At 37.1% G+C, this 26,621-nt stretch overlaps 2 protein-coding genes across 4 annotated transcripts in view; one reads left to right on the top strand and one right to left on the bottom strand.

The window, feature by feature from the left end:
- The first annotated feature begins 8,630 nt into the window (after positions 1 to 8,630).
- Positions 8,631 to 26,621, top strand: part of GHR (growth hormone receptor) — a 147,102-nt gene continuing 129,111 nt past the window's right edge. Inside the window, exon 1 of one of the 3 annotated variants that reach the window (XM_021553893.4) lies at positions 8,631 to 8,773. The gene's annotated coding sequence lies outside the window, so the exon portion shown is untranslated. Of the gene's footprint in view, positions 8,774 to 19,228; positions 19,378 to 24,553; positions 24,694 to 26,621 lie in introns of those variants that run through there. The other 2 variants (XM_085567036.1, XM_021553892.4) reach the window with 2 other exon arrangements.
- LOC144248190 (uncharacterized) overlaps positions 9,010 to 26,621 on the bottom strand; it is a 30,868-nt gene continuing 13,256 nt past the window's right edge. Inside the window, exons 2-4 of the mRNA XM_085567038.1 lie at positions 18,704 to 18,758; positions 16,613 to 16,735; positions 9,010 to 14,706 (exon numbers count right to left, since the gene is read on the bottom strand). Of these exons, the coding sequence (XP_085423164.1) occupies positions 14,663 to 14,706; positions 16,613 to 16,735; positions 18,704 to 18,758 (222 nt within the window). The 3' untranslated portion in view covers positions 9,010 to 14,662. The remainder of the gene's footprint in view (positions 14,707 to 16,612; positions 16,736 to 18,703; positions 18,759 to 26,621) is intronic.

The following is a 26,621-nucleotide window of genomic DNA, read 5'->3' on the forward strand; positions in this document are numbered from 1 at the left end:
GTTGAAAGTGTGGCCTTCAGGGTATTCTAATGTCTGACTCACTTTGTTCTTTCTCTCAACCATTCTCCATTTTGGTATCTAACTTGTTATCAACACATAAAGACAGTAGATGAAAAGCAGTAAATCTCCCAGCTTTTCTTTCTGGAATTTATTTCCCCATATTGGGTCAAAATATCAGAAATAGACAAAATTTTAGAACATGTCAACAGGTGCTTTTGAGAATAAACAAGCTTAAAGATCAAAGATCAGCTCAGGGAGAGTGAGTTATTTTCTTTTTTTTCTTTACTTATTTTTTTATTTCTTTTTTATTTCAGTCTTTAGCTGGTTGGTTGGTTTGGTTTGAGGTTTTTGGTTTGGTCTTAATTAGACCTTCTTGCCATTGAAAACCAAATGTCAGGAAACATGCTCCATTAAAAGCTAAGTACTCTAAAGCTACATTCCCTTTTTAATAACTGTTGCAGAAATATAACCTGCGCTCCCAGGAAAACAGCCAGGGATCTGGTGGTTCCCAAGGAGCTGGAACTTCCAGAAACCAGTTTCATACTGACCATGAGGTCTATGGAAAATTCCATCACCTGCTCCTTCAAAATTGGTGGCTTGGTGGAAATTGCCTCGATTCCTAAGAAGGAACACAGTCACTGCCTTTGTCTGATAGCTGTAGGATCCCCAAAAAATGTGTGTCCTTGCTCCTTCTATTCTCACAAGATCCAGAAGAAAACTGTTTGGAGAAAACCTATTGTGGGGCCTGGTGAATACTTGATCAGAGTTGTTGAATGACATGAAATATAGAGAATTTAAGTTCTGTTCCTTGTCATTCAAGAAAGAAAATCAGGAATTGTGATACTGCACTTGCTCTGTAACTATGTTACATTATATCTGTGAAAACAGGATCATCATTACTTAGAGATCTGAACATCAGCTTTTGATTTGGAAATAACAACTCAATACATTTGCTGAAAGGTTGAGCAAAACCCACAACTTTTATATTAGGTAGTGAGGACAGGGAAATAAAAATAATAATAATAAGGCACTGAAACTGGTCACAAATAAATAGATGAGCTCAAGATATTAACTTGGGATGATTAATTCATGTAATTTCAAACTAAGCATAAATGGACTGAGTGATGATGTTAACATTTTCACAAAACCAACAAAATGTTTCACCTTACCCTAGCAGCCCTAAGTAACTTTAGGGAGCATTTTCTTATCTTAGCTGGTCTGACACCTGCTATGTCAACTGTCATTTTCATATGCAAAACATATGTATATGTAGTATTTCAGACTTTTCCTCTTGCATGAATGTCCACACACCATTGTATGCAGGATTTGTACCATGCTTTTTTTCAACAATCAAGTATATCACAGCCAAAATTTTAAAAGTTTGTTTACACTTAATTTAGTCTGATTTCTTTGCTTGCTTCTGTGTTCAATATTTGGGCTCTTTGATTTAAAGTTCCATCTTTGATACTTTGCAAGCCAGAAATCAGAATGAAGAATTCTTCCCAAAGTATTCTATTTCATGCATTTAGACTGAGTAAACAATGTGTGAAAATATGCTTACATGGTGATATAATAATAGGTGAGGAAAGACAGACAGACAAGACAAAAAGGAAAACAGGGAAGGGAAGGGAAGGGAAGGGAAGGGAAGGGAAGGGAAGGGAAGGGAAGGGAAGGGAAGGGAAGGGAAGGGAAGGGAAGGGAAGGGAAGGGAAGGGAAGGGAAGGGAAGGGAAGGGAAGGGAAGGGAAGGGAAGGGAAGGGAAGGGAAGGGAAGGGAAGGGAAGGGAAGGGAAGGGAAGGGAACAGCAGTGAGAGAGTTTTGATTTCTTTTTTTTTTCCATTTAATAGAGAAAATGAAATATTAATTAGAACAAGAATAGAACACCAGCTCTCCCTTCTCCTAGGAAACTGTTATAGTCAGTAGAGCATGAAGTCATGAAAAGCATTACTATTTTCCATGAATATTCAACTACTCCACACAAAGTGAAAAACACTGGAAGGACAGAACAGATTTCCATTTCAGCACTTACAATATGTGTTTTTCTTTCAGGAGGTAAAACATGTGTGTTTAGATCCATCCTGGAAGACAAGGAACTAAATCTCTAGCTCCTGCATCTCAGTGTTAGTCCAATATTTGAGACAAGTGAAAAGGGCAAGCAAGGGGTTTTTAAACTGCTTTTTGCTTGGAACCTAGTCTGACAGCCACACATTATTAAACTCTGGGAAAACACCAACATTCTCAAGAATCATAGTTAGTAATAATTGCAGGGAAAGTTTGCAGACAATGAGTGGAAAACAAAGCACTTCCAGGCATGTTCTGAATAAAACTTTAGGATGCTTAATGTTCCATCAAGATATTGAGTGAGAGCAGTAGTGTTTTCTGAGTGAGCTGCCTCTTGACTTGTGTTGTGCATAAATTGCAAGGACAGTGGCCCCTAAACAGAAAACTTAAATAATAGGAAATAAATTGAATATTTCCTGCTGTTCCATGGATTTATTTCTGTAGTGTCCTTGCAAACTGCAAGATGATGCTTGCACGAATGATAGATGTCTAATATCAGTATAAGAGAATCAAGATAAAAATGTTTTTCTAGACCAAATTTTTCTGAGTTAATGCAGACGTTGTTGAAATCACTACATAGACTCCTACCATCAGTTCCACTCTGAAAATAAAAAGTGTCTTGCCAGTATTTCCATCTACACTGTGTTTTTTACTGAAATAAGATTTATATAATTTACTTCCAGTTGTCTTTTTCATCCTCTTTTTTTTTTTTTTTTTTTTTTTGTAATTCTGTTAGATTGATAAATACTTTATGCTTAAGGCCAAGGGCTCCCAATTTCTGATGTATGAAGATTTTTCTTCATGTTTATATCCTGGTGTTTATTAATTTGTGTAGATTTGAGAAATCTGAGGCTAATAGAACACAAATACTGGCTTTGGGGCAAGGAATTTTTCTGTGCGTATGGCTTTTTTCTGTGTTTGCATTTCATGTTTGTTTTATTTCTTTTGTTTCTTACAAACTCGGGAAGTACTAAGAAGGTAATTCCTTATATAAACATTCAGTAGATACAAAACATAGAACCCCAAAAAAACAGTATTGAAGCCAATCTATAGGCAATCCAAGTTTATTAAATACAAAGCAAGTGCAGAGCTTTCAAAAGAAATCCAAATTGCACATCAGAATGTAATCAATTCTGAACCTTTTTCTCTCTCCTCATAATCGAGCAGGAACAACTGGCAGTTTAACAATTACTTATACATGTTTCAAAGCTGTGAATAACAAGGCTAAAATTTATGTGAGTTTTGTCATTAACTTACAAGGTTTCTGGATATAAACCCAAGAAAGGTTAATGGTTAAACAAGAATTAGAAAGCCATTCAAACCATTAAGAAAAACAATCAGAGCTTCTAATATCTGCTGTGATGGTGAATATTAAATCAAATTGTGATATTCCCATTGCTGAGAGTGAAAAAATCATTAAACTTTATTTGCAAACAAGGAGGAAAACAAAAAATATTATTCATGAGAATGTTGTTACGGAGCTAATTCTGCCTCCCTTCAATTTATTATTATAGTGTCCTTGCAATGCTGTCGTGCAGCATTTCATCAAGTTACATAAGAAACAACAGATCTTTCAATATACAGGATAACTGTTGCAGGTTTTTCAGTGTTAAACTACAGATATACTTTCTTTTTATTTCATTAGAAAATACCAGGATTAACACACAGATATAGAAGAGGAGCTGCAATTAAATAGTACTTGGTGATACAAATTACCAAGGTTGTAGTTTTGTACCAAAACCATAAATCCTTTTTTTTTAATATGGAAAGAAACTTTCACAAGAAATACTGGTTTGTGCATATTAAAAGCAAGTTGACTGAAATGAAGTAGGTACTTCAAATCAGGATTTCTCAAGTTAGCTGTGAATGGGATAAGAATTTTCCTGTCCTAGCTGTGGTCAAATTGCAGGTCTATTTAAAGAATGCAAGTCTGCAATACTTTCCTTAGGTGGGAGGATTTTAAAAATCCTTCTATAGCTCTATTACTCTGTGTTAATATGCTATTTCAAATTACTAGAATTTACATATCATGTGAAACCCTAAGTCCCAGTGGGTAATAAAAAATTTGAACCCAAGGGTTTTTGAAAAATTTAGTGCTTATGTCTGGGGAAGGAAAAAAAAAATACATACAACTAGAAGAAAATTTTGGGAATAAATAATCAAAGTCAGGGAAGCAGTAATAAAACGTGACAAAAAAGCAAATGGCCTATATCAGTGCAGATTGTCTTAATTTTCTAGGCAAAACAAATGCAATAAAGTTCAGAAAGCTCTTACCTCCCCACTGTGCAGCTGGCAATCACAATACAAGCAATTCCTTGCCAGAAGGCACACATGCACCCAACTATGATGTTCCAAGCCAGAAGATATGAATATTCTCAGTAATAACACATACATCTGAGGAGAACACAGAGTATACTTCAGCCTATGACAAAGGCTATAAAGTTTTTGCTGCCTTTCAGCACTCAGACAAAGAAATGGGGAGATAGGAACCAAGGTGGCTGTGCAGAAAGTTTTGCAATATGAAGCAGAAGAAGGAAGGGAAATAAGATTTCAAGAAAGAGAAGATAAGTAACGTCAGATTGAATATAGTGATATAGTATCTTATTGTCTAAAAAGTGACTGGATGTATCACATATCATGGTATGTGGTCTGATAATTTGGTCTGATAATTGGCTCTTTTATTTCATTAGCATATTCTGGGTTTATTGCTTTATGATTGCAAATACGAGTCTACCTGCTTCTACAGCCAAACTTCTCAAGAATTTCCCAAAAGTCATGGTGGAAGAGTTAAATTCCTTTAGTTTTATTCTCTGTTCTGCTGGATGTTTCCCTAGTCTTCAGAAGATATCCTGGAACTCTTCTATTTGGTATTCATGAAGCTTGAGAAGTGTAGATTTTCAGCCTTTATTGTTGCTATTTTAACTTTTTGGTTTTTTAGCTGTACTTTTCAGGAAGGTTCATCTTGTCACTGTAAAGTGAATTTTCCTTTTTTCTGTTATAGTTTCCAAAGCCTTTCTTCATTAATGTTTATAGGAAGATCCCTTCTTGTATTAATGTACTGGCAGTTTTCATCCTGACCATCCACTTTCTTTTCACTGCAAGGTGGTCCCTTTTCCTCCAAGAGATTAAATGAGTATGTGGATCTGCATCATCGTCTTGGTCTTGGTAGCCCACAGAAAGTTCTAACCACTTTCCTGAAATGTGAGATAGTCCTCGGCACCTCTTGCATCTTTCTTCAGATGCCAACCATCCTTCTGTACTTTTTTCTTATTTTTGGCCAACTAACATGCAGTTCCATGTACTGATTTCTGATGCACTGATTTCTTTTGATCTTTACATGAGTACACATTTCCATGGTTTTTTTTTTCTGTCCTGCAAATGACTATTTTTTTTTCCTGGTAGAGTGATGTGCTTACTTTTTCATCCCTCCATATATTTTAGTAGTTACTAAAGTGAAGTATTGCATATGTCAGCTGATCACCCATCCCCAGCTGGAGATCCAATGCCCTCCTGCTGATCACTGACATGGAGAATGACACATCCTCCTTGTCTTTTCCTCCTGTCCTTCCTAAAGAGTCTGTATCTACCCATTGCAACACTCCAGTCATCTGAGCTATTCCATTACAGGGGAAGCTGATAAGATCACAGCCCTGGTAAAGGTGAGCTGTCTCTCACTCTTGTTTATTCCCCATGCTGAGTGCATTCCCATAGAAGCTGCCCTTGATGAAGACAGTTTACTGTCTGGAGTGGCTAGAATTACTTTGTGCCATTCTCCTGATAACCTGTGATCCTACTCCAGTCTCTGGGCTTCTCTTGCTGGTCCTGATATCAAAATGAAAAGTGGTAGGAGTGGAATGGATTGAGTGTCCCTTCCCCTTGCAACTATAGTTTAAAGCCTTCTTCATCAGTTTACCAAGCCAGTGACTGAAGCTGCTCTTCCCCTTCTTGAATAGATCAACCCCCACTAATCTTGGAACAGAAATGATGAGCAAACTACTCAAAGGTTATATGGTTTAAATCATTAGTCCTTTTCCAAAATCTTTATGACTCTAGCACCACTTTTCTGGGAGCTTGTCTATTTTGACTCTTCAGGGTTTAAACCCTTCAGGAAGAACTTCCCTCTTCACTTGTGTATTTCTGCAGTGCTGGCTGAGATCCCAGCTTTAGAAACCAGGCTCTTTTTTTATATTAAAAAAATAATCAAACAGTTGTATTTGTGTAAATGACAGTATACTTTCCTAGCACAAGCTGTGTATATTTGTCATACATCAATTATTGGATGAGTGGCTCTTAAAGAAGAGAAACATCCATATGCTTCACAAAAGAATAGGGGTTTAAAGTACATACTAAAAATCATCCATTCCTTTTCAGCTTTCAACTGGTCAATTGCATAGATCAAAACAAGAGAAAAGTGAAGTACCCTGAAAACATTAGCTATGAGTTTCTTATTTTATTACCTGCAGGTCAAAATGGATTGTCGCATTAACATGGAAAATAGAGAAACCCTAAGCCCAAGCTTCCTGCAATTTAGCACATATTAGGTGAAAAATCAAAGAGAACATTTGTTTTATTGTTGAGATAACTGTGTAGGAGATGCAGATCATCAATAATGTTGGTATTATTTTTAACTGAAATACTATAGGACCATTATAGGCATATAGTAAAAAGATAAGGACTACAGCCTGTAAGTAAAATACAAAAGGCACTGAATAGAGGCTGATAGCTTTCCTTCCATTTATGGTATAATTGCAGCTGTTTTCGAGCAAGCTATAACATGAAAAGGAGTAAAAATTCAATGTCAGTAATGTAATTTGGTGTCATATATCAGTGTTTCTTAGCAACAACCCAGTAACATTCTGTGGAGGCCATGCTCAAATGAACTAATATTGCATCAGTGGACAATATTTTCAATGAACTTTTATACTTCAGGTTTTTCTCTGAAAAACTGTGGCTGTTACAAGAACCTTACTGCTCCAGGTTGAAAACATGAATTTTTTATTTGTTTTATTTTGTTTTTAAAAATCTGCATATAAGTCAGCTGTGACAGTGTTCATTAAACCAAAATCAAAACCCTCTTCAAAATACTTCTCTTTGTTGTGAAGGAAGAATCTTATGACTCTATAGTCACAGAATCACAGTATCACTAGGTTGCAAGAGACCTTCAAGATCATTGAGTCCAACCTGTGACCCAACACCTCAACTAAACCATGGCAGCGAGTGCCATACCCAGTCTCTTTTTTTACACTTCCAGGGATGGCGACTCCACCACCACCCCAGGCAGACCATTCCAGTACTTTATCACTCTTTCAAAAAAACCTTTTTCCTAATATCCAACCTACATTTCCCTTGGTGCAGCTTAAGACCTCTTAAGTGTCCTCTGGTTCTGTCAGTGGCTGCCTGGAGAAAGAGACCAACCCTCACCTGACTACAGTTACCCTTCAGGGAGTTGTAGAGAGTGATAACGTCACCTCCGAGTCCCCTTTTCTCCAGGCTAACCAACCCCAGCTCCCTCAGCCCTTCCTCTCAGGGCTTGTGTTCCAAGCCCCTCACCAGCCCCGTTGCCTCCTCTGGATGCACTCAAGCACCTCAACATCCTTCCCAAACTGAGGAGTGAGAACTGGACACAGCACTCAAGGCGTGGCCTCACCAGTGCTGAGTACAGGGGAAGAATGACCTCCCTGCTCCTGCTGGCCACACTGCTCCTCATACAGGCATTTGTTACTACCCAAAAGACAAAAAACCAAATGTGAATTAACACTGTTCTGAAAACAACTTGGATCGGGATCAAATTCTCCCATGCCATTCACAGATGTAGCTTCATGGAATTTTGCATTACCTGCACCTCTGCACCCTGCAATCAGAATGCAAGAAAGCACCTTCTAGAAATGTTCATGTCTGATGTCCTTTACACTTGCGGAAGATCAATTCAGCTCTTCTTTTTCTTTTCTGATCCAAGCATTAGGGAGATACACAGTCTTGGTGCTCTCAAAATATCATTTTTTTGTGATGGAGCACAGGTATAAAATTATTTGACCGATTAAAGAATGAGCCCTCCCTTGTCAGAAAAAATGCTTAATACGTGTACACCATTTACTTCAAAATTACTTTTCCAATCAGTTAGCCAGCATTTAAGGTCCATCCATAACACATCAGAAAAGTTTAGCTTCTGAAAAAGACACATTTTGTTACAAAGCAACAAAGCATCAAAGACAACACCTCTGCATGAGAGAGTTAAATTCCTGCTGCTATTCAGAGATTATTCAAGCACTGATTGCACAGATGCTGAGGTTCATAAATTCTGTGAGAGAAATAATTTATTTTTCTAAGTCTTCATAACAAAATAGAAGCAAGCAAAGAAAGGGCCTCTTAAATGAAATAATTGCTTCGTGTCACACTGTGTAAGCAATCCCTGCTCCAAGGCCATGCAGGGGACATGTTGACATAGGCAGGTGCAGATAGGCATATCTCTCTCACTCCTGCTCTGGCCATGCAGGTGCAAACCAGCTTTGGCCAGGAACCCTTGAACTCATGTAAACACACCACAAGCCCATACTTTACCCCTTTGAACACTTTTATTTTAGGCCCAGCAGCACTGCAGTGTTGCTGTGCAGGCCCTGAACGGCAGCTGGCTTCCAGCCGCCAGGCCGGAGCGGGAGCGGGACGGACACGCGGGACACACGCCGTCGGCTTGGCACGGCGCTGCCTAGTCCAGGTAGGAGCATGGGGACTTCTACAGGGCCTCAGGTGACCAAACCTCCACCTAATCCAGGTGCTCATCACTGGAGGCTGCAGGAGAAAGCACAGGAAACCAGCATCTCTAAAGCAATGGACCTGTCAGGAAAGTTCCGCCTTGTCTCCAGGGCTTGCCTGGTGAGACAGGAAGGGCTCTGTCCCTGCAGCTTATCCAGACAAAACCCCGTGTCCAGCCTGAGCTGCTGACTGGGCTCGGGTTGGCACTCAGGTTGCGACCACCTCTCTCTTCTCACACCATCTTTCCTTCCCAAATGCACTGAGCACGGTGAGAAGAGAAAATGTGGTTGGGGGAGGAAATTTTAACAAATTTATAAGATGCAATGGTTCTCTGCAGATCAAAACATACTTTCAGTTTTCAGAGCAAAACAAGAAGCTGAAACACCAGGCCTTTAAACTCCATTTTTCTCATGATAATTCTGTGACATACCTCAAAATTTGAAATTTAATTTTTACAATTTTTTTTGCTGTTGTTTCACTGAAAATTTTCTTTTGGAAAATTAATTTCAGTTTTATGTATCCGCATAACAGTTTATTGTAGGATCAGCAGCAAAAAATGAAAATATAAATGTGATGTGAGGCATAACTTTGAGAAGAAAACTAAGTGAACATATACCATTTGAAATAACATTTTTCTGCTGGATAGGCAGCACAAGCAATCTCTTAGTTATCTCATAACTGCATTCCAGTTTACACTGACACAACAGTGGTTAAATAGCTGGTGTGATGATGTTGCATTTGAGGCAATAAATTTAGTAACTTACCTGCTAATCATATAATCTTAAAACTCTTTTCTCTAAATCAGTTTCTGGAGATCCTATCATTGTTAGTTCCAAGAACTGGGGATCTCATGGCCTGTGCTAAGTTCCATGGGCTTCATAGATGTGACACACTTGCCATAAAGTAAATCCAGTTCTTCCAGGAATGGTTGCTGTTGAAACATGAGATATGTTCGGGAATGCTATGATTTGCTTGGCTCTGTGCAAAATCCCTGATTTCTCTGCTGCATGTCCAGACATTTTTAACATTGGTAGAGTATTTAGAGTTCACCTGAAGTATACAGAAAATGTAGTTTCCCTGCACACTGAAAACCAGATTGCCTGGACTTCACAAAGGTCTTGCAATGTGTCTGTTCAATTTAATATTTAAAGAGTGGTTATAAAGTCTTTTCAGACCTAAAGTTTCCCATCTTGACAATGGATTTCTTTCACACTTAGATTTTGCCTTATATAATCTGCTAGTGTTTCTTTCCATGTAAGAGAAATGTTTTTGAGATATAGAATGGGAGAATGGAGCCTTTACTTGGGTAGAATTAGGAAAGATTTTCTGATTTCTTAGAAAATAAAAGAAAGCATGATCATGTAATTTTGAATCAACACCAAATGTTTCAAAATCTGTATATACAAATTTAATAATTTTGTTTTCTCTCCTCTGTACTAAGCCCTTTTTATAAAAGATCCTGGGGCAGTTTTCTTCTTTTCAAGAAATGAGAATCAGCTCATAGGCATACATCAATTCATTAACAAAAAAAAAAAAAAAAAAAAAAGAAGCTTGTTTTAGGCATGTTAAAATTATATATTTGATTTGTAGCAATTTCAAAATTTATTTCATTTCTTTAATTTCTTTATTTTTCTAATTTAAAAAATTATTGAAATAATATTTTAATTAATACTTCAAACCTATATTTGATTTATTTACTGTTAAATCATTAAAATTATTTATCTGTAGTTACAAACAACTGACACTCTGCAGAAATTGAAACTGGTTTTGGTGTAATGTAGTTTAAGTTCACTTTACCACAGTATTGTTTATTTTTGCAAGAGTCAAAAAGTCTGAAATATTTGGGATTCCTCATTCCTGAAGAGCTACATTCTACCAGAGCTTTAATTGTAACTCTATTTATGGTTTCTCCCAATAAATTATTAATTATTTTTGTAAGACATTTTTCTTAAAAACAAAAGTGAACTCCTTGGGAGATTTTGCACATTACACAAGTATACTAAAAATTATGGAGGAACACTGTCATGGTTTTGTAATCACAAAATCCTTTGAAAACTCCACAAGCTCTATTCCAGTTATTTCTGACCTCAGTGGTGTATGTTGACCTTATTTATAGTCTTTTCTACAGTGAGGCTAAACTGGTAAAAACAAATCTGCAGCTTCTGCAGATCCAGCACTGCATCTGTACATCTCCTAATGGAACTCCTGAAAACCCTGCATTTCCCAAGGCTCTAGGCACATGGCCTGAAATTTTTGTCACAAATCTTAGCAAAAGGAATATGCTTTGAGTATGCCAGAATCAGAATGATTCAGCTATGAATCCTTAAATTACCACATACTTTATTTAGCTGAGGTTTGGAAGGGATACTGAATATTTTCCCAGAGCTTACTAGCTACTTGAAAAAGGTAGTTGTATAAGATTATGATATTCAGGTTACTTTGTGAATCAATAATCAGGTATTTAGTGGCTAGAATAAGAACTTAAACACTTATGATAGTTTGGTTATTGCCTCATAACATTAATAATAAATTACTTTTTCCAGAGCAAAATAATTTGCATCAAAATTGTAAATCCCAGTTTATTTTAACTACAAGCCAACAGAATGCAAGACTATTAGAAATAAACTTGTAGTGTTCAGCAAGTTTATGGCATTTTTCACTAAGTGGCAACATTATTTTATTTCATAACTAAAATGGCTAATGCCTTGGATGTCCTAGTATGGGCTTCTTCAGTTATCTTAGCAAGTTAGAAAACCTGATATCCAGTAAGTCCTTGGTTCTGACTGATTTGGGGTGCTTGGGCTCAGAAAACTCAGACACCCCAAACTGTAAGGTCAATCATTAGTAACCACCTGCATCCAATGTGGCATTGATGCAGACAGAAGCATTTCAGACATAAAATCATGGGGTAGAAAGCAGTCCCTGCCCTACAAATCTTGTGTAATAAGCAGAGGAAGGGGGTCCACAGTGAGCAATGATTGATGCAAAGTCACACAAGCAACTACGTTAAAAATCAGGAGTTTCCTATTTGCTATATTAAATATTTTTTTTAATCAATCCTCTGCTAATTTTGCTCTTAGAAGTCATTAGTTCTGAAACAGGAGTACCCATCAAAAGAAAAACTCACAATGTTTAGACTTCTCTTAAGTGCTTTGTTAAGCTGTTTAATCCTATTTTACTTGTTAAATATTAAAATTTATATATAATTTAAAAATGAATGTATGCAACGAAATGAGAGGAGACAAATGGGAGCAGAAAATTTAGCAAAAACCAAACTTTTCAGTCTAAACTAAAATTGAACATTTGCTTCCATTTTGGAATAGGAAGTTAATAGAGATAGTAGAGAAACATTATATGTCAGCTTTCTGGGAGGAAAAAATAGTGACTGATTATTAAGCCATTTTTCTGCCTAAATCTTATCTGTGGTATTTAAGCATCTGATGCCATTTTGTTCTATCTCTATCTCTCTCTCTCTCTCTCTATACAATGCCAGAACAAATTAATGCTCTTGATTTTTTCATCACTATGTAGCTATTGGTGCCAATGAAGTTCTATCTTTTGCTAATATAAACTATCCATTTATTCCATTGCTAAGAATAAAATGACTGAGAAAAGACCCTGATGATGTGGACCCCAAGAATCTCAAAGTCTCTGACTCTATTTGCGATGAATCAGGAGCTAAGACATAATCCAGAAACAATGTAATAGGAGAATCAGAGAAAATAATGGAACAGACTGAAGAGAACAATAGATGCCCATGTCATTTCTGGACAAGAACATTTCTATCTACTGGCAATGATAAGGAAAGCAATGCAACTGTGGCAGGATATCACAAAGAAAGCACCAATTAAAGGGGTTTAATTGAAAATTTCATTTTTTAGGTTCATTTTTAGGCTAAACAAAGTGCCTTTTTAGTTAGTTTTACATAAAAATAACATGTATTAGTCACCCTAAATTAAATATTTTACAATTTTCTAATTCTAGGGGAAATAATATTTTAAATTTTGCCTGAATATTCAGGAAATAATGTTATACTAACCCGTGACTAATCTTCAAAACATGGATTTTCTTGCTTACTTTATCTAATTCAAAAGTGTCTCCAGCTGCAACTGAAGCTTTCACTCAGAGCTATGGTTTAGTTCATTTGTATTTGTGCTGTCATTAGATTAAATGTTACCTGTTCTCATAATAAGCAACATTTATCATCCTCCTGATGACCTCCACTTCTTCCTAAGACTATGAATATGCAAAATTTAATCTTTTAAATTCAGACACTTGGAGTAATTGGTTCCAGTGTGGCTGCAGAGCTGAGAAGGCTCACACACACAAAAAAATATATAACAGGATCAAAAATGTCTCTTCTCTGTATCCAATCCATGCACAAAATAACATGACTATTTCAAGCAATAGATAGAGTAATAGAAAATCATGCCACTTAAAATAATGTCCAAAGTTTCCTTGAACTTATTCTAACACATAAAAATATGAACATGCCCATTATAGAAACAGAAGCATTAATTTTAAATTTTTTTTGAAATATCAAGCATATAATGTGAAGACCTTTGTGTTGTGTAAGAGTATAAGACAGCTCCAAAACATGTCCAGACAATACCTTAAGTACTCAAAAAACATAATCTATGTTAGAGTTTTATAGCAGTGATGGATTGTTCTGCTTAATGCTTCATGAAGCCTCTGCCTCCTTGGAGGCAGAACTCTTTCACCCAAACAAGGCATCTTCATTTCTTCACTGACAGCCAGAAGAGAGCCTATGAAGTGGGGGAGTCTGCTGGTATGAATGCCTTAGGCATTCCTGCTTAGGCAGGAACCTAAGCCCTAGGCTGTATTTTGACTTATTGCTAGCATTTGTTTCTAGTGAGTACTATCATGGTGCTAACCACAGTTTGACTTTTAAATTTTCTCTACTGAGAAATTTCCAGCCAGGAAGAAAGCCATACCTTTGGCTTACTCTCTCTGGCAGCAGTAATTGTCCATTGGGCAGCTCAGCTCCCCTGCTCCTCCTGCGCAGAGTCAGGCCCTGACATGCATTGCACAGCACTGAGCACGGCACACAAGGCAAGAGAATGAAAACACACATATCTCCAAAAGAGTCACCAAGTCACCACGTCACACCTTACAAAAAATTCTGTCTTTAAACATTGTATGCAAATCATCTTGGCTTATATACTTAAGTGTGATACTTTGCTGATGTCTGTAGCATTTCTTACGCCACGCTATGCACAGTGTAGGTTATGCAGACAAGACAGTAATAGGAGCCCTAATCTGCTTTGCTATGGCTTGGTTTATTGCTTGTGGTCATTTGAGCTCCTAGACAAGAAGACTTTTCTGCAGTACTCTCAAAATGATAGAAAGTGAGATGACAAAATGTGCATTCTAATTTATTCATAAAATCCTAGTGATACACTTGATTAGCAGTACATAAAATCTTTTGTCCTACTATCAGCCTGAAAAGGTCCTTTTTCAAACACTGTGTAAAAATATTAATTTGTCAGAATTTGAATGTTTTGCCATGTAGTAGGTGTAACATTCAAGGGATTGATAAATGCAAGTTTAAATAACAGAATATGGCAATCATCTCTGTGAGCTGCAGGAACCCTTTTGGATTCCTCTTTTAATTTGTGCTGCAATTGTTCCAGTGCCTTGAGAATTGTTATGACAATAATTATGGCTGCAATTGAATAGAGAGTAATTGTGAATAAATACTCATGCCTTGGTTGGTCTTGCATTTCTTTTATTACATCAATACAACTACCACTCAAGCAAACTCTTGCAAGAAAGAATGTGTTCATATGTCAAAAATCCCAGTCATCTCAAGGGTGCAGTTTAGTGCCACTTATACACCAGTATGTTGATTCTGAAGTTGTCTCAAAATGATTTCTGGAAAAGAAATACAAGTCCTTTCTGTAACACATGCTAATGAAAAATAAAAAACCAATGAATATTTCTTTTTTATATACAATATGATCAATAATGTTGCTTTAATAATTATAAAAGCAGTATAAATGGCATACATACACTAACTTTTCTTCTGAACCTTGGAAAATTGGGAAAAAGTTTAAATATAGTCTTTGAAACTGAAGTACTTAAAAAAAAAATAGCTATTTTAAAAGTCCCTCTTCTGGTTTCACCAGGGACTAATATTTTGTGTGGTTATAGGTGCATTGTTACTGAATATTCATACAAGCTCATCTGGATATTACAAGACCAGAATTTGGCTTCATCAAAAGGATTGCAAAATTTGGGCAATATCTGAGGTTTAGGTATAAATGGGCAGTACTTGTTCATAGTATGAAACTGACATATATATAAGATATGTTAAGAACTATTAATTTGAATAGACTTTATTTTCAAAGCCTTGTCAGTTGACTCTTGCATGAGAAGGTGATTCAAAGAGGATTGTGTTCAAAGAGGAGGTTAGAGAGAGCAAAGAAAGGCCTGGACAGGCAGCCTCTGAGTCCTGGGAAGGCTAACATTATTCTAGGTCAAATAGCTCTAAATAAGCTTGCCCACGCTATGAATGTCTGTATGGGGAACATTTTCTAAAGAACCTGTCAGTGGTAAATAACCCTCCATTTTAGGATCTAGTTGCACAGAATAAAAACCTACTTTGTCCCCCACCTCAGTGCAATATACACCCACTGAAGCAGTACAGCCATGTAGACATGATGAACTGATTTTAGTACATCACCTTTACATTTGAATAGACTAGGGATAGTCTGATAGACTTGGACTATGTATTCTTTGGTCTCTGTAACACTATTACTTTTCTCTAGGTGGTTGCCTCCAATTCTGTGCAACTTTTGAAGCTCAGAGGACAAGTCATTTGGTCACAAGTCCTTTTAGCTATTATCTCTAATAGTTCTCCGGATGCTTTTTCTGCCTTTAAATTAAGATCCCTTTAACACCCTCAAATAATCATTGGTATAAGCAGAACAGTAAAATTAATTGAACATACATGTCTCCAGTGCTGTGAAGTGTGTATTCCAGTGGGAAAGTGGTTTTTGAGGAAACAGCAACATACAAAATAATGTTTTGCATTGAGTTAGACCTATAAATTATATCAATATGTTTCTACAAAAACTAAAATAATATTAAATGTTCAATATGTTAATATTGCATATTATATATATTACATGCTGTTTATTGATTATATAGTAATATAATTAAAATTAATTGAAATTACTATATGATGTAAAGGTACATTAATTAGGCAGCTAGTGTTAACTGTGCAGCATTTTAGATAAGAGATGTAAGGGTGTAGCTCTGTTGTCTATGTAATACTGGCTACTTACACTGAATGGTGAAAGTTAAGTAACAGTAGAAATGGCAAAATTAAGTCTGTTTAGCCTTTATGTCATCCAGTGTGTTATAGTGATACAGAATGTGGTTTGGCAAAATACGAGTACTATTATTCAGCTGAAAAAGTCACTTAGATGCTCAGAGGAAGACACTTGGACCTCATCCTTTGTCCCCTAGAGAAGGTACTTCTGTGTTGCAAATGCAAAGCGCTGAATAGGTAACACAATGTCATATAATATATGTTTTGGTTGCTCTGAGTCATAGTGTGACTTTACCTTGCTTATTGTATGTAAGCTATACCTTATGTCAACACTTAAAACAGTTATTTTCTTCTGTGCTTGTTACCTTAGATCAGAGCACCCTACAAACACAAATGAATTAGCCATCTCATCTCCCAGATATGATATTTTGTAAGCTCCATAAGTTTACACTCCATAAGTTTAACTCCCACATTTACAAAAGCAGCCTCTAAACTTTTCATTACCTGTATGCTTCACTGGAGATGCCTGGAACTTGTCTGATGGCCACCAGTCACTCATGGCATCTGCTGGCTTCAGCTGCACTGACTTGTCCGCATCTATGAAATGCAGACTGTGGCTGTCTTGGGCTGGGGACCCAGAAAGGAGGCAGCATATCATTAGTGGTCCAGTGTGGTTGTTTACCTAGTATAAAATGAAAATCCACAAATCTGCAGTCTGGAATCAATATGCACCACAGTCTGTACTAATCCTCACTTTACTAAGTTTATAGCTATCTGTTTAAATTCCTATTGTTAACCTCATCCCTTGAAATAATGCATGCAGTTCTTTCCTTTATATACACACAAGTTTCATGGGAAAATAGTACTGCAATTCCTTCCAAGGGACAGGGTGTGCCACTCAAGTTGAATTGTTTACTTACGTACCCTACAAATGTCATTATGTCAATCTACTAATGTATAACACCAAAACACATTCAGAAAACTTAAAGAAGCTACTGTGATTAGTGTCTATATACTAATTATACAAGCAGAGGTCAAAAACATACTTTATTTAAGTTTTTTTTCTGTGTTAAACTAATGTGAAGAATAAAAATATTTTCATTTTCCTTGGAGGAATCATGGCAGCATCTAGGTAGTGGCACTTTTCACTTCCATAAAAAATCCACTTGTTTGTAAAAGATTATAAATGCTTAATTAGAAAGAAAATGTTTTTACACAAACTGGTCTGTCAGAACTTTGTTTCATATCCTCTTTTATTTGAAGATTCATTAATTAATCCTTTTAATATTTTACCTTCGATAATGGTACTTTAAAGAGTTTTTTTCCTGGTTTTTGCTTTTGTTTTTACAAAAGTAATTTTTTAAAATTAATATTTTGTCTACCCTCATGGTTTGTTTTTTGTCTAATATCCTGAAAACTTCTAGAATCTGTATTTCTTACAACAGTCAAATATCAATTATCTGGATTCCAGATTATTTATGCAAGTTATGGAAAGACTGTTAAGGTTTGGCACAAACACAGTTCTACTGTTTCTCACACCACTTTACCTCAGGGACCAGTGTTGCCACTGTTCTGCAGCAAAACACACAGAAAAAACCATTCTGGCAGATGCAATCTGGTTTCCCAGCAAGCCCATCCAGGTCAGGTGTCTCCTGGTCTCACTGTGAAGACCAGGGCTGCTGGGCAGTACAAATACCCCCCACCCCACAGATCTCTGAGTCCCAGAAGCTTGTTGGGTTCAGTGCAAACCCATGTGAACACCTGGACCTGGCTGGGCTCTAGCACAGTGCTGAGCGCAGCAACAAGCCAGAGGCTGCGAGAGCAATGCTGATTTCTTCAGGGCTGGCCCCTAAAGAAAACATTATCTACTATGTTTTTTCCTGGGAAGACACAGTCTATACTCCTATTTATTGTACCCAAGTCTCAGCAGTTTCTGGCTTCTAGGAGAAAGTGCTGTCTTGAATGCAGCACCAAGGCACATGCTAGGCTTTGCATTTGCACTGTGCTGTGTTATGCTAAAGGCAAAAAGTCCATCCAAAACACCAAAGAGAGCACAGACTTGAATGGTAGTTTCTCTGTGCAAGGCAGATGAGGTCCAAACTTGTTGTTAAACTAGAGCTAATAAAGAGTATTTTTGACCTGGTGGAGACACTTGTGTTGCTTTGAACCACATTCTCTCTGAGCTATACATCCCTCACACAGTCATGGAGACCTTTCTTTTTGATCTGTAGATTTTAGAAGTTGTGGCCACATACTCTGAATTTATTTATCTAATTTATGTGCTAAGAATAACCATCCAAAAGTGCCTAGATTCCTCCACAGGCTGCTATAGAGAATTTAGACTCCTGAATTTATGTGTTGGGTATCAAGCAATCAAAGTAATTGAAAGTAGATAGTGTATGTGTTTAGCAGAATGAGGTTCAAATCACACTATTACCTTGTATTCTATTACTCAGAAAATTACTTCAGAAATACTTATCTAAAATTTACTAGAAAACAAATGCAATGTTGAAAGGAAATTTCAGTTCACTCTTCTCCTCACTGGAGATGTTCTTCAGTTCATAGTAAATGGAAGTATATATACTTTATAGCTACCAAAGCACTCAGGGTGGGCAGGGACTTGTCTGAAAGAAGAGTCCTCATTTGGCACCTGTTGAGAAAGAGGGAAAATGAACAGCTGAACCAGACCTCATTTACATGCAAGATGTGCAATAACTTAGAATACTTCTATTAAAGAAAAAGAAAAAACAAAACAAAACAAAACAAAACAAACCACAACAAATTACAAAGTTGAAGTGATTGATGGACTGCAAGCCATGTCTGGAAACTTCCAGAAATGAAATATTTGACAAATATTCCTACAGGCAAATGTTGCTCTGATTCTGGCTGCAGCCAGAAATAGGAAGGTGGAAGATCTTGAGACAAGTAAAAATCATAGCCAATATTGTCCATTTTTGAAAGGTAAAGTCATATTTCCTGCACAAGTGAAGTGCAGAAGTAGTCTCCCAGAAGACCCAAAAGAGCTCACAGGCTGAAGACCAACAGCAGCTGGAAAATTTCTCTGGCAATGATGACAGATGTGGGTAGGAAGGCAGCAGGAGTGGTGGTAGAGTTGAAGAGTAGCAACACAAATAACAAAAGCTGCCTTTTACCCGGCAATGCATGCCCTGGAGTTCCACATACTGCAAAGACTGATTATTTCAGATACTTCTTAGCTTGGATAAGGATGTTATTCTATGTTTGGACAGCTGCCATGGACATGTGAGAAGGTCAGCAATATTGACATAACTTACTTTGTAGAATAATTTTTTGTCTCTGACTAATTTATTGTTTTACTGTGTTTCTTTATCCTCTTATTAATGTTTGTCCAAATCACTTTCAGTGGTACAGTTACTTCTTATTCTTCTGTGCCTTATTTCTCAGGTTTCTGAGAGAGAATCTTAAAGCACAGATTTTTAAGCTTTCAGAAGGAACTGACAGAACTCGTATTGGCTTCTTTTAAGTGTTAATGAGCACAGCCAGTTTATGATTCATACTGCCTAGCCAGCCATAAGCTTCCAGTCCATCTTTACCTTCCATGACAAGACCTGGAGTTGAGTTCAACAGCTTGCTGAATTATTTCTTTATGCCTTTAGAAACTCTTACTGCACAGATTGTACACTTCTCAGAGAAGATCTGAGCAGCTGCAGAGTGTAGTGCCAGTCTGAACTGTATTTGTCATTGTAGTACTTTCCCCTGCATTTGCAACTGCCTTCCTGGCTGTGTGGGTTTGTGGCTCTATCTAAACCTACTGAAATCAATATAAAGGTTTTATAACTGGTGGGATTTGGATCTCATTTTTCAGGCTGGAAACCAGTTGGTCAAATATCCATGAAAATCGCAAGTACCTGCATAATACCTACTAAATTAAGATTAATTAATCTAAAGGAAGACAGATGTCTTTCTAATGAAAGAGCTAAGTAATCCTTTTGCAATACTCCTTCATGGCTTTGTATTGCACCTAAACGACATTCCCTGGCTCACTTAATCACCATTTACATTACATTGAACCTCTACCATGGATGTGGTTAAAGGAAAACATGCCAAATTTGAATATCTAACCAAACAGAAACAATAATATATGGAGGAAATGAAGTTCTGAAATAAGGAAACAATATAGGGGCAGTAATATTGTTAATCAGATATTGTTGTTAATAGCAAACATAGTGAACACGTTCAACTTGATTTAAAGAGTGCACATGATGATCCCAAAGGACAACATCAAGAACAACTGTTCATCTCTTCATTTCAGATTGAGTCTCTGCTATTAACATAATTGTTACAGGGTTTTGCTTACCCATCTCCTCTCAACAGTATTGCCAGATGCTATGAAAATTCCCCGGGATAAAACTTGTTTTAGCTCACGTTAAGGTAAGGGAGTATTTGCCTTACAGCATATTAATCTTATGGAAATTACTAGATTTGTCTGTACATGCTCTTGTAGCATCCGAATTCCATTGAACTATCATCAGAAGCATCACTAGAAGGGGAGAAAAGTCACTGAATGTGGACATTTGTAACTGCATTTCAAATCTCACATGTATGATTTTTCATTGCCTTCTTTTGCACTGATTTCTAGGTTCTGAAACATAGATTTAGATTTGCATGGGAGACTGATAAAAAAAGCTCACTGCCTGTTATCCCTAAGGGAAAAGAAGGTTCGGTTCTTGAAGTGCTGTGTTTTTCTTGTGGGGAAGCAGGCTTACTGTAAAATTGAAACTAGGAATACCAAGAAAAAGACTGATATAGAGATTCCAGGGAATGAAGATGCTGCATGAATGTGAGAGAGTTCCGGGATATGGGAACCATAAAACAATAAAAAAGGGAAACCTAGATGTTATGATTGTCAAAGGGGAAGAAATGTGGATGGAAAAGAGCACCAAGAAAACAAATGAACAGTGACAATTGATAATTAAGTTGTAGGCTAGCCAGACTATGCATATTCTGAATAAGAAACAGGAGGGGAATGCATGGACAGGTTGAGACTAGGATGGCATCAGTGAAAAGAATAGCAGAGGAATAAGGGCTTTCTCTTACCATGTCTTTTAGTGCCAAAGAATACAAATAAGAGGGATTTGTTTGTTTGTTTTTCTTTCACTAGCAAGACAGAAAGGCTGATATTCCCACCATGCTTCCTCTGGGAAAAAAAAAAAAAAAAAAAAAAAAAAAAAAAAAAAAAAAAAAAAAAGCCCACATAAAACTGGACCTCTTGGAATTTGTTTGAAGAATCAGTTTCAAAAAGAATCTCTCTAGCAAATGGTTGCAAGCCAGTTTCTTACCATACTCTTTTTACACAGCTTTTGAAGGTCATTCATCAGCAAGTTATAAGATTATTACTGTATTAATCCAGTAGTTGATTTCTGAAAATTTCACTGACTTGCAAGACTAGGCACACAAAACTATAGAAGCTTTAATTCACAGGTTCATCCTAATATTTCTCCCTGCAGTTGACATATGTATGACATCTGAGCTTTATCTGAAAAGAACTACTAACTTCTCTGGAGTGTGATTTTGAGTTGGGTATGTTTTTGTTTTCATTTTGTTTGTTTATAATTTTTATTTTCCTGTCAAAAACTGTTTGTATTCATGTCTTAAAATAAGCTAAACATTCTCTGTATTATTTTAACCAGTTTTAAAGGCACATTATGTATGTGCCATCTAACAAAATCCCTAATGCAACAGTCCCCATTCAACAGCCAGTCAAGAGCTTCCTTTCTCATACAACTTTCTTTGCTTCCAGCTGAGAACTTACAGGTTTATTTATGGAACTTATTAAATTAACTTTACTGTTCACTTGAGAAGCCATATTTAGCATGGGCACCCATAAAGGAGAAGTGTTGCTGTGCTGCTGTATTTTTTGTGAACAGCATTTAATATAAATAATACCTAGACTCTCTGACAACTCTCCAAAAAATCCCAGTTTGCCCAATCTTGATCTTATTATCAGCAATAAATCAGGTTTTCCATCTCTTTTTGCTCAGGAAATATTGATGTGGCACAGTCATGAAACTGATGCTTGCAAATTTCCCCAGTCCTTTCAATAGTGTTCAAAACTGCACCATGAAGTTCATGTTCCTGTGCAAACCTTCATACTGGAGCCCAGAAATCTCTGCCTTGCTTCTGCTTTTAAAATCTACCTCTAAAGGAAGCAAAGTGGCTAAGTGGTTTAATCTTGAAAATTATTGCTGTAGCCAGAGTTGATTTATTGCCTAGCTTCAGGTTACAGTGTGGTTCAGTTTGAATGCAAATATTATAAATGTACAGTGATCAGTTTTCAAGGTGTGCTAGAAGTGCTGAGGACTTTAATCTACAGTCCTCAGCTGCTTCTTTAGGGTCATCTTGTCTTTACCAATCTTGTCTGTCTATTTATTTATGCATCTCCAGTTAGTCATTGACTTATAATGACAGTGCAGTAGGAGAAGCTGTCTCTCACTGCCAAGTGCATATTCTCTGCCTGGAGCCCAAGCAATTGTAAGAGGAAACAACCCAATAAAACCACAATTATTCTTTTTGATAACTTTTCAAACGATGGACTGATTGTCTTTCTAACTTCTTTTTGGAATCAGATGTACCTTCTTGGTCTTTTACCAGTAAATGCAAGGGAAATGAAATCTTTCTTCTGAGTACAGAATACATCAGCTGCCTTTAGAAACAAGTATGATAAGGTGGAAAATTAACCAACACCTTCAGTAATATTTTGGACTACAAATCACTTATGGCCAGTTCCTGAATTATAAACTACTTCCTCTGCAGCTTTCAGTAAGAAATTCAGGACAGGTTCTAACTCATGTTTAGATGTTCTAGCTCCTGCAGTTATTAAGCGTCTCTCTACAGGCAGGAGGGATAAACAAATCTGTACGGGGATGAAACTTTTAAATCTCACTCTCTGGAGACCTCACTTCCCATCTACAAGCAGGGAGAAGGGACTTCACTGCATCAGAAATGTATTCCTCATGAGGATAAGTGCACTGAAGAATGTCAGGCATTTGCACTTTGACACTACAGCTGTGTCAGTGCCGGACACAGACCACGGTACGGAGGCTTCGCAACAAAAATGTCAAAAACCTTACTGTGTCGGGGTGACTGTGTGATAGGGAATAGTTTGTCTTGGCCCATGCATCTGAAATTTCCTTAGGCATTAATGATGTCTGAGGGGCATCAGAGCTGTAAGCACAGTAATTATTTCCTTCAGATAGAGAAGAACTGAGACCCTATTTGTGTGCAGAGATGAGCATAGCTCTGAAAGCCAGAGGAAATCATGCAGAACTCAAAAAAATGGAAAATTAATGGTAGTAACAACTGAGAACAGGCAGTAATGAGGGTTTCAGTAAGCTGAGAAACCAAGAATTACTGTAGTGCAAACAACTCTTCAATACAAAGACAAGTACATTTTGTGTAAAGGCCTGACTCTGAGGCATCTGGAGAGAATGCAGTCTTTGAAGATTGCCTAAGAAATAAGTGCTCAAAGTTCACAGGCTGACTTAATCAAAGCAAGTCATCTATTAAGACTTCCTTCACATCCCAAGTGCTTTGTATCACAAGGTATATCTCCTCTCTGCACACAGAAAATAAGGCCTTTTTTCTATTATTTTGTTAGTGATGAGGTATTTTATAACAGAACAACCATTTATGCCTCATTTTTATGCTAGCTTTGGATTTTTTTGGTGGGTTCTGTGATTTGTTTAGTTTGTCTTCTATCTGAGGACAGGATATGTTATGGACTAACATGTTAATTTTCACTATCCATTCTGCTTCACTTCCTGAATCTTGACTAGTCTTGACTGGTCAGGGAGGATGAAAAGATCTCTTGCACTGGCAGAACAAAGGCACTCTGCACAGAGCATCCTACAGTGAAATCTTCTGTTCTCCTAGATCTCAGATGCTGATGTCCAGAGCAAAATTCCGTAACTGGTGATGTGGGGCATGAGTGTGATAGGACTCACTTCCCAGGCTACCCAATCTTTAGGAAAGGAGTAAGAGTGAACTGAATGACTCAGCCTAGAAGAGTCAAATCCAAATATAATAATTGTCAAAGTAAAACAGCCAACATAAGCACATGCACCTTCTAAGGCCTTTTTCTTTTCCAGGGGAAATCACCCTATTAACTGTACTCACACTGTTAGTGGAAGAGATGGTATAGGATCATCATGGGGAATAGCTTCTGGTAGGGAAAAAGAGGGATGAACAAGTGACTAGCTGTAGGGACCTAAAGGGATGAAGGCCTTTATTTAAATGTCCCTGAGGTGCCTTGGTCACAAGACAGAGTCTGGCAGGGATAAACTCATGCTAGTCCCAGACTCTGCCCTGACTACAATCACAGGTCATGTCACAAACCCTGGTGACCTGGGAGGTCTGCTGATATTTATCATCCCAGCAAACAGTACACTTGCCAGCACAATGAATTAAGCAGCTCTGGGGTAGAGTTGCAACACAGTAGGCTCATTAACTTATTGTGAAATAAGCAGAATGTTATAGAATACCACAGAATATCAGCAGAGGATACACAGGACCAACATCCCCCTTGTTCCTGCAGGCAGGATTAACAGGTAAAGGCATATCTTTAGTAAGTTTTGCTGCTTCCAACACTTACAGGTACATATCTGTTCTAACTGCCTTGTTTAACTAGTTTTGAGTCCCTGATTTGCTTGAGTCCTACCTTAAGGGGCAAATTTTGTTGATTATGAAACAGTGAGGAGGAAAATGAGTATTGCGATGGTCACAGCAGCAATTTGTTTCTGGTCTCCCAAGCTGCATTTCACATTCAATAGAAGTTTCATGGATTCTTCCTTTTAAAAAGAGGGGAGCCTCACCTATCTCAAGGATGACAGTTTGATTTAGAAAAGGAATGAAACCCCAGCTGTAATAGTCAGCTAAAGTCAGCTGTTCTGCTGCCTATAAATGGCCAGGACTGATAAATAAATAGCTAGAGTGCACAAAATAATGGAAACATTACTCTTAACAGATCAAAGCATTACAAAATGTGTTGTTAGGCTACATTACGGGAATTTGGAAGAATTTTTTTTTAATTATAAGTAAATATAAGAGGCATTGTTGGGATGGGGAGAAGAATGGCTCAATATTCTAAAAGGCAGTTAAAAAGCAATGAGAGACATAGCAGCAAAGGAAATTTCCACATCTCATTTCCTAAGGAATTTCCATTGTATCTCTAGAGAAGGCAAGGAGAGGTAGTAACCATGGACTAAGCTGGCAGCCTTCAGAGGGAGAAAGAACAAAAGGTTGATAGAGAAGAAAAAGGAAAGCTTAAATATCAAAAAATGGTAAAAAAGACAATGATCACATCAAATTTTTACTTTGGAGTATAGTGATACAGCACAGGATAAGGTGGCACATAACTGAATGCTGCAAAGAGTCTAAGAAATATAAAGGAAAAGTGATCTCTCTCTTACTACTGAGGGGCAAACTGATCCTTTTCTCCATTTTGAGACAACAGAAGATATCCAGGCCATTACAGCAGGAAAAAGGGCTAAGAAATTCAGTGCAACTACTCCACTGCTATCAGTAAAAACCAAGTCATTCTCATCTGTTGTAATCAAGTGTAATTAGGTAAAACATTAGCAAGTACACTTCAGGCTTATTCTGTTAGCACTGGATGTTGTTTTAGACCTGTTTTTCCAGTTTTATTGGCTTGAAATGCTTTGAAAGAGGTCATTTCAGTCTGTGACCCAGGACACTACAGATGCTTATTATTCCTATTTTAACAAAATCACAAGGTCTAGGAATAAAATGGCAAAAGGAAATAAGCAGTAAAACTAACTAACAGCATTTATTATCTCATTCTGGTATTAATGAAAGTAGAGTTTAACACCAATGTTGCTTTTCTGTCTAGTTTAATGACATATTTTCTAATTGGACTAAAATTTTACTTTTGTAACAATTATCATGGTAAAAATCACAGTCTTCATTTTGCTGGGAAAAAAAGTGTGATGACTACCACCCTATATACCACAAATGGGGATTAGACTGCTATATAAAATATTGTGTATATTTGTAAATTTAGTTATTTTGTTTGAAAAATTAATTTTAAAATTTACTTGAAGACTTGATAGATATTATGCAAATGAGACTGTCACAAAAGTTTTGTTTGTTTTCCCTCTATTCCCAAAGCCCTGTAAGTTCAGAGCTCACAACAGCTCTCAGCCCTGCTTTGATTATCAGACACCAAAAACATTCTTGGAGTTGGTTTTCTCAGACCAGAACCCTTAAGGTGTGGAAAGGGAGCCCAAATGTTGGCAAGCAAGGACCCATCTAATTATTTATCTCATTAAGTAAAAATGTCTCAGTGCTCAGTGTAATACCTCTGTGTAGTGGCTGTTCTGCCTGGATTCAGGTGCTGCATTTGTTGCTGCAGCTGCTGTGGATAGCAAAGCCCTCGTGAGTACGTGAAGGGCCTGGCCCTTATTTGAACTCGGCAGATAAGGAACAACCAATATTTTAAACCTCAGAGTTCAGAACA

The sequence above is a fragment of the Lonchura striata genome, chromosome Z, assembly GCF_050655825.1.
Source record: "Lonchura striata isolate lonStrDom1 chromosome Z, ASM5065582v1, whole genome shotgun sequence".
Lineage (NCBI taxonomy): Eukaryota > Metazoa > Chordata > Aves > Passeriformes > Estrildidae > Lonchura > Lonchura striata.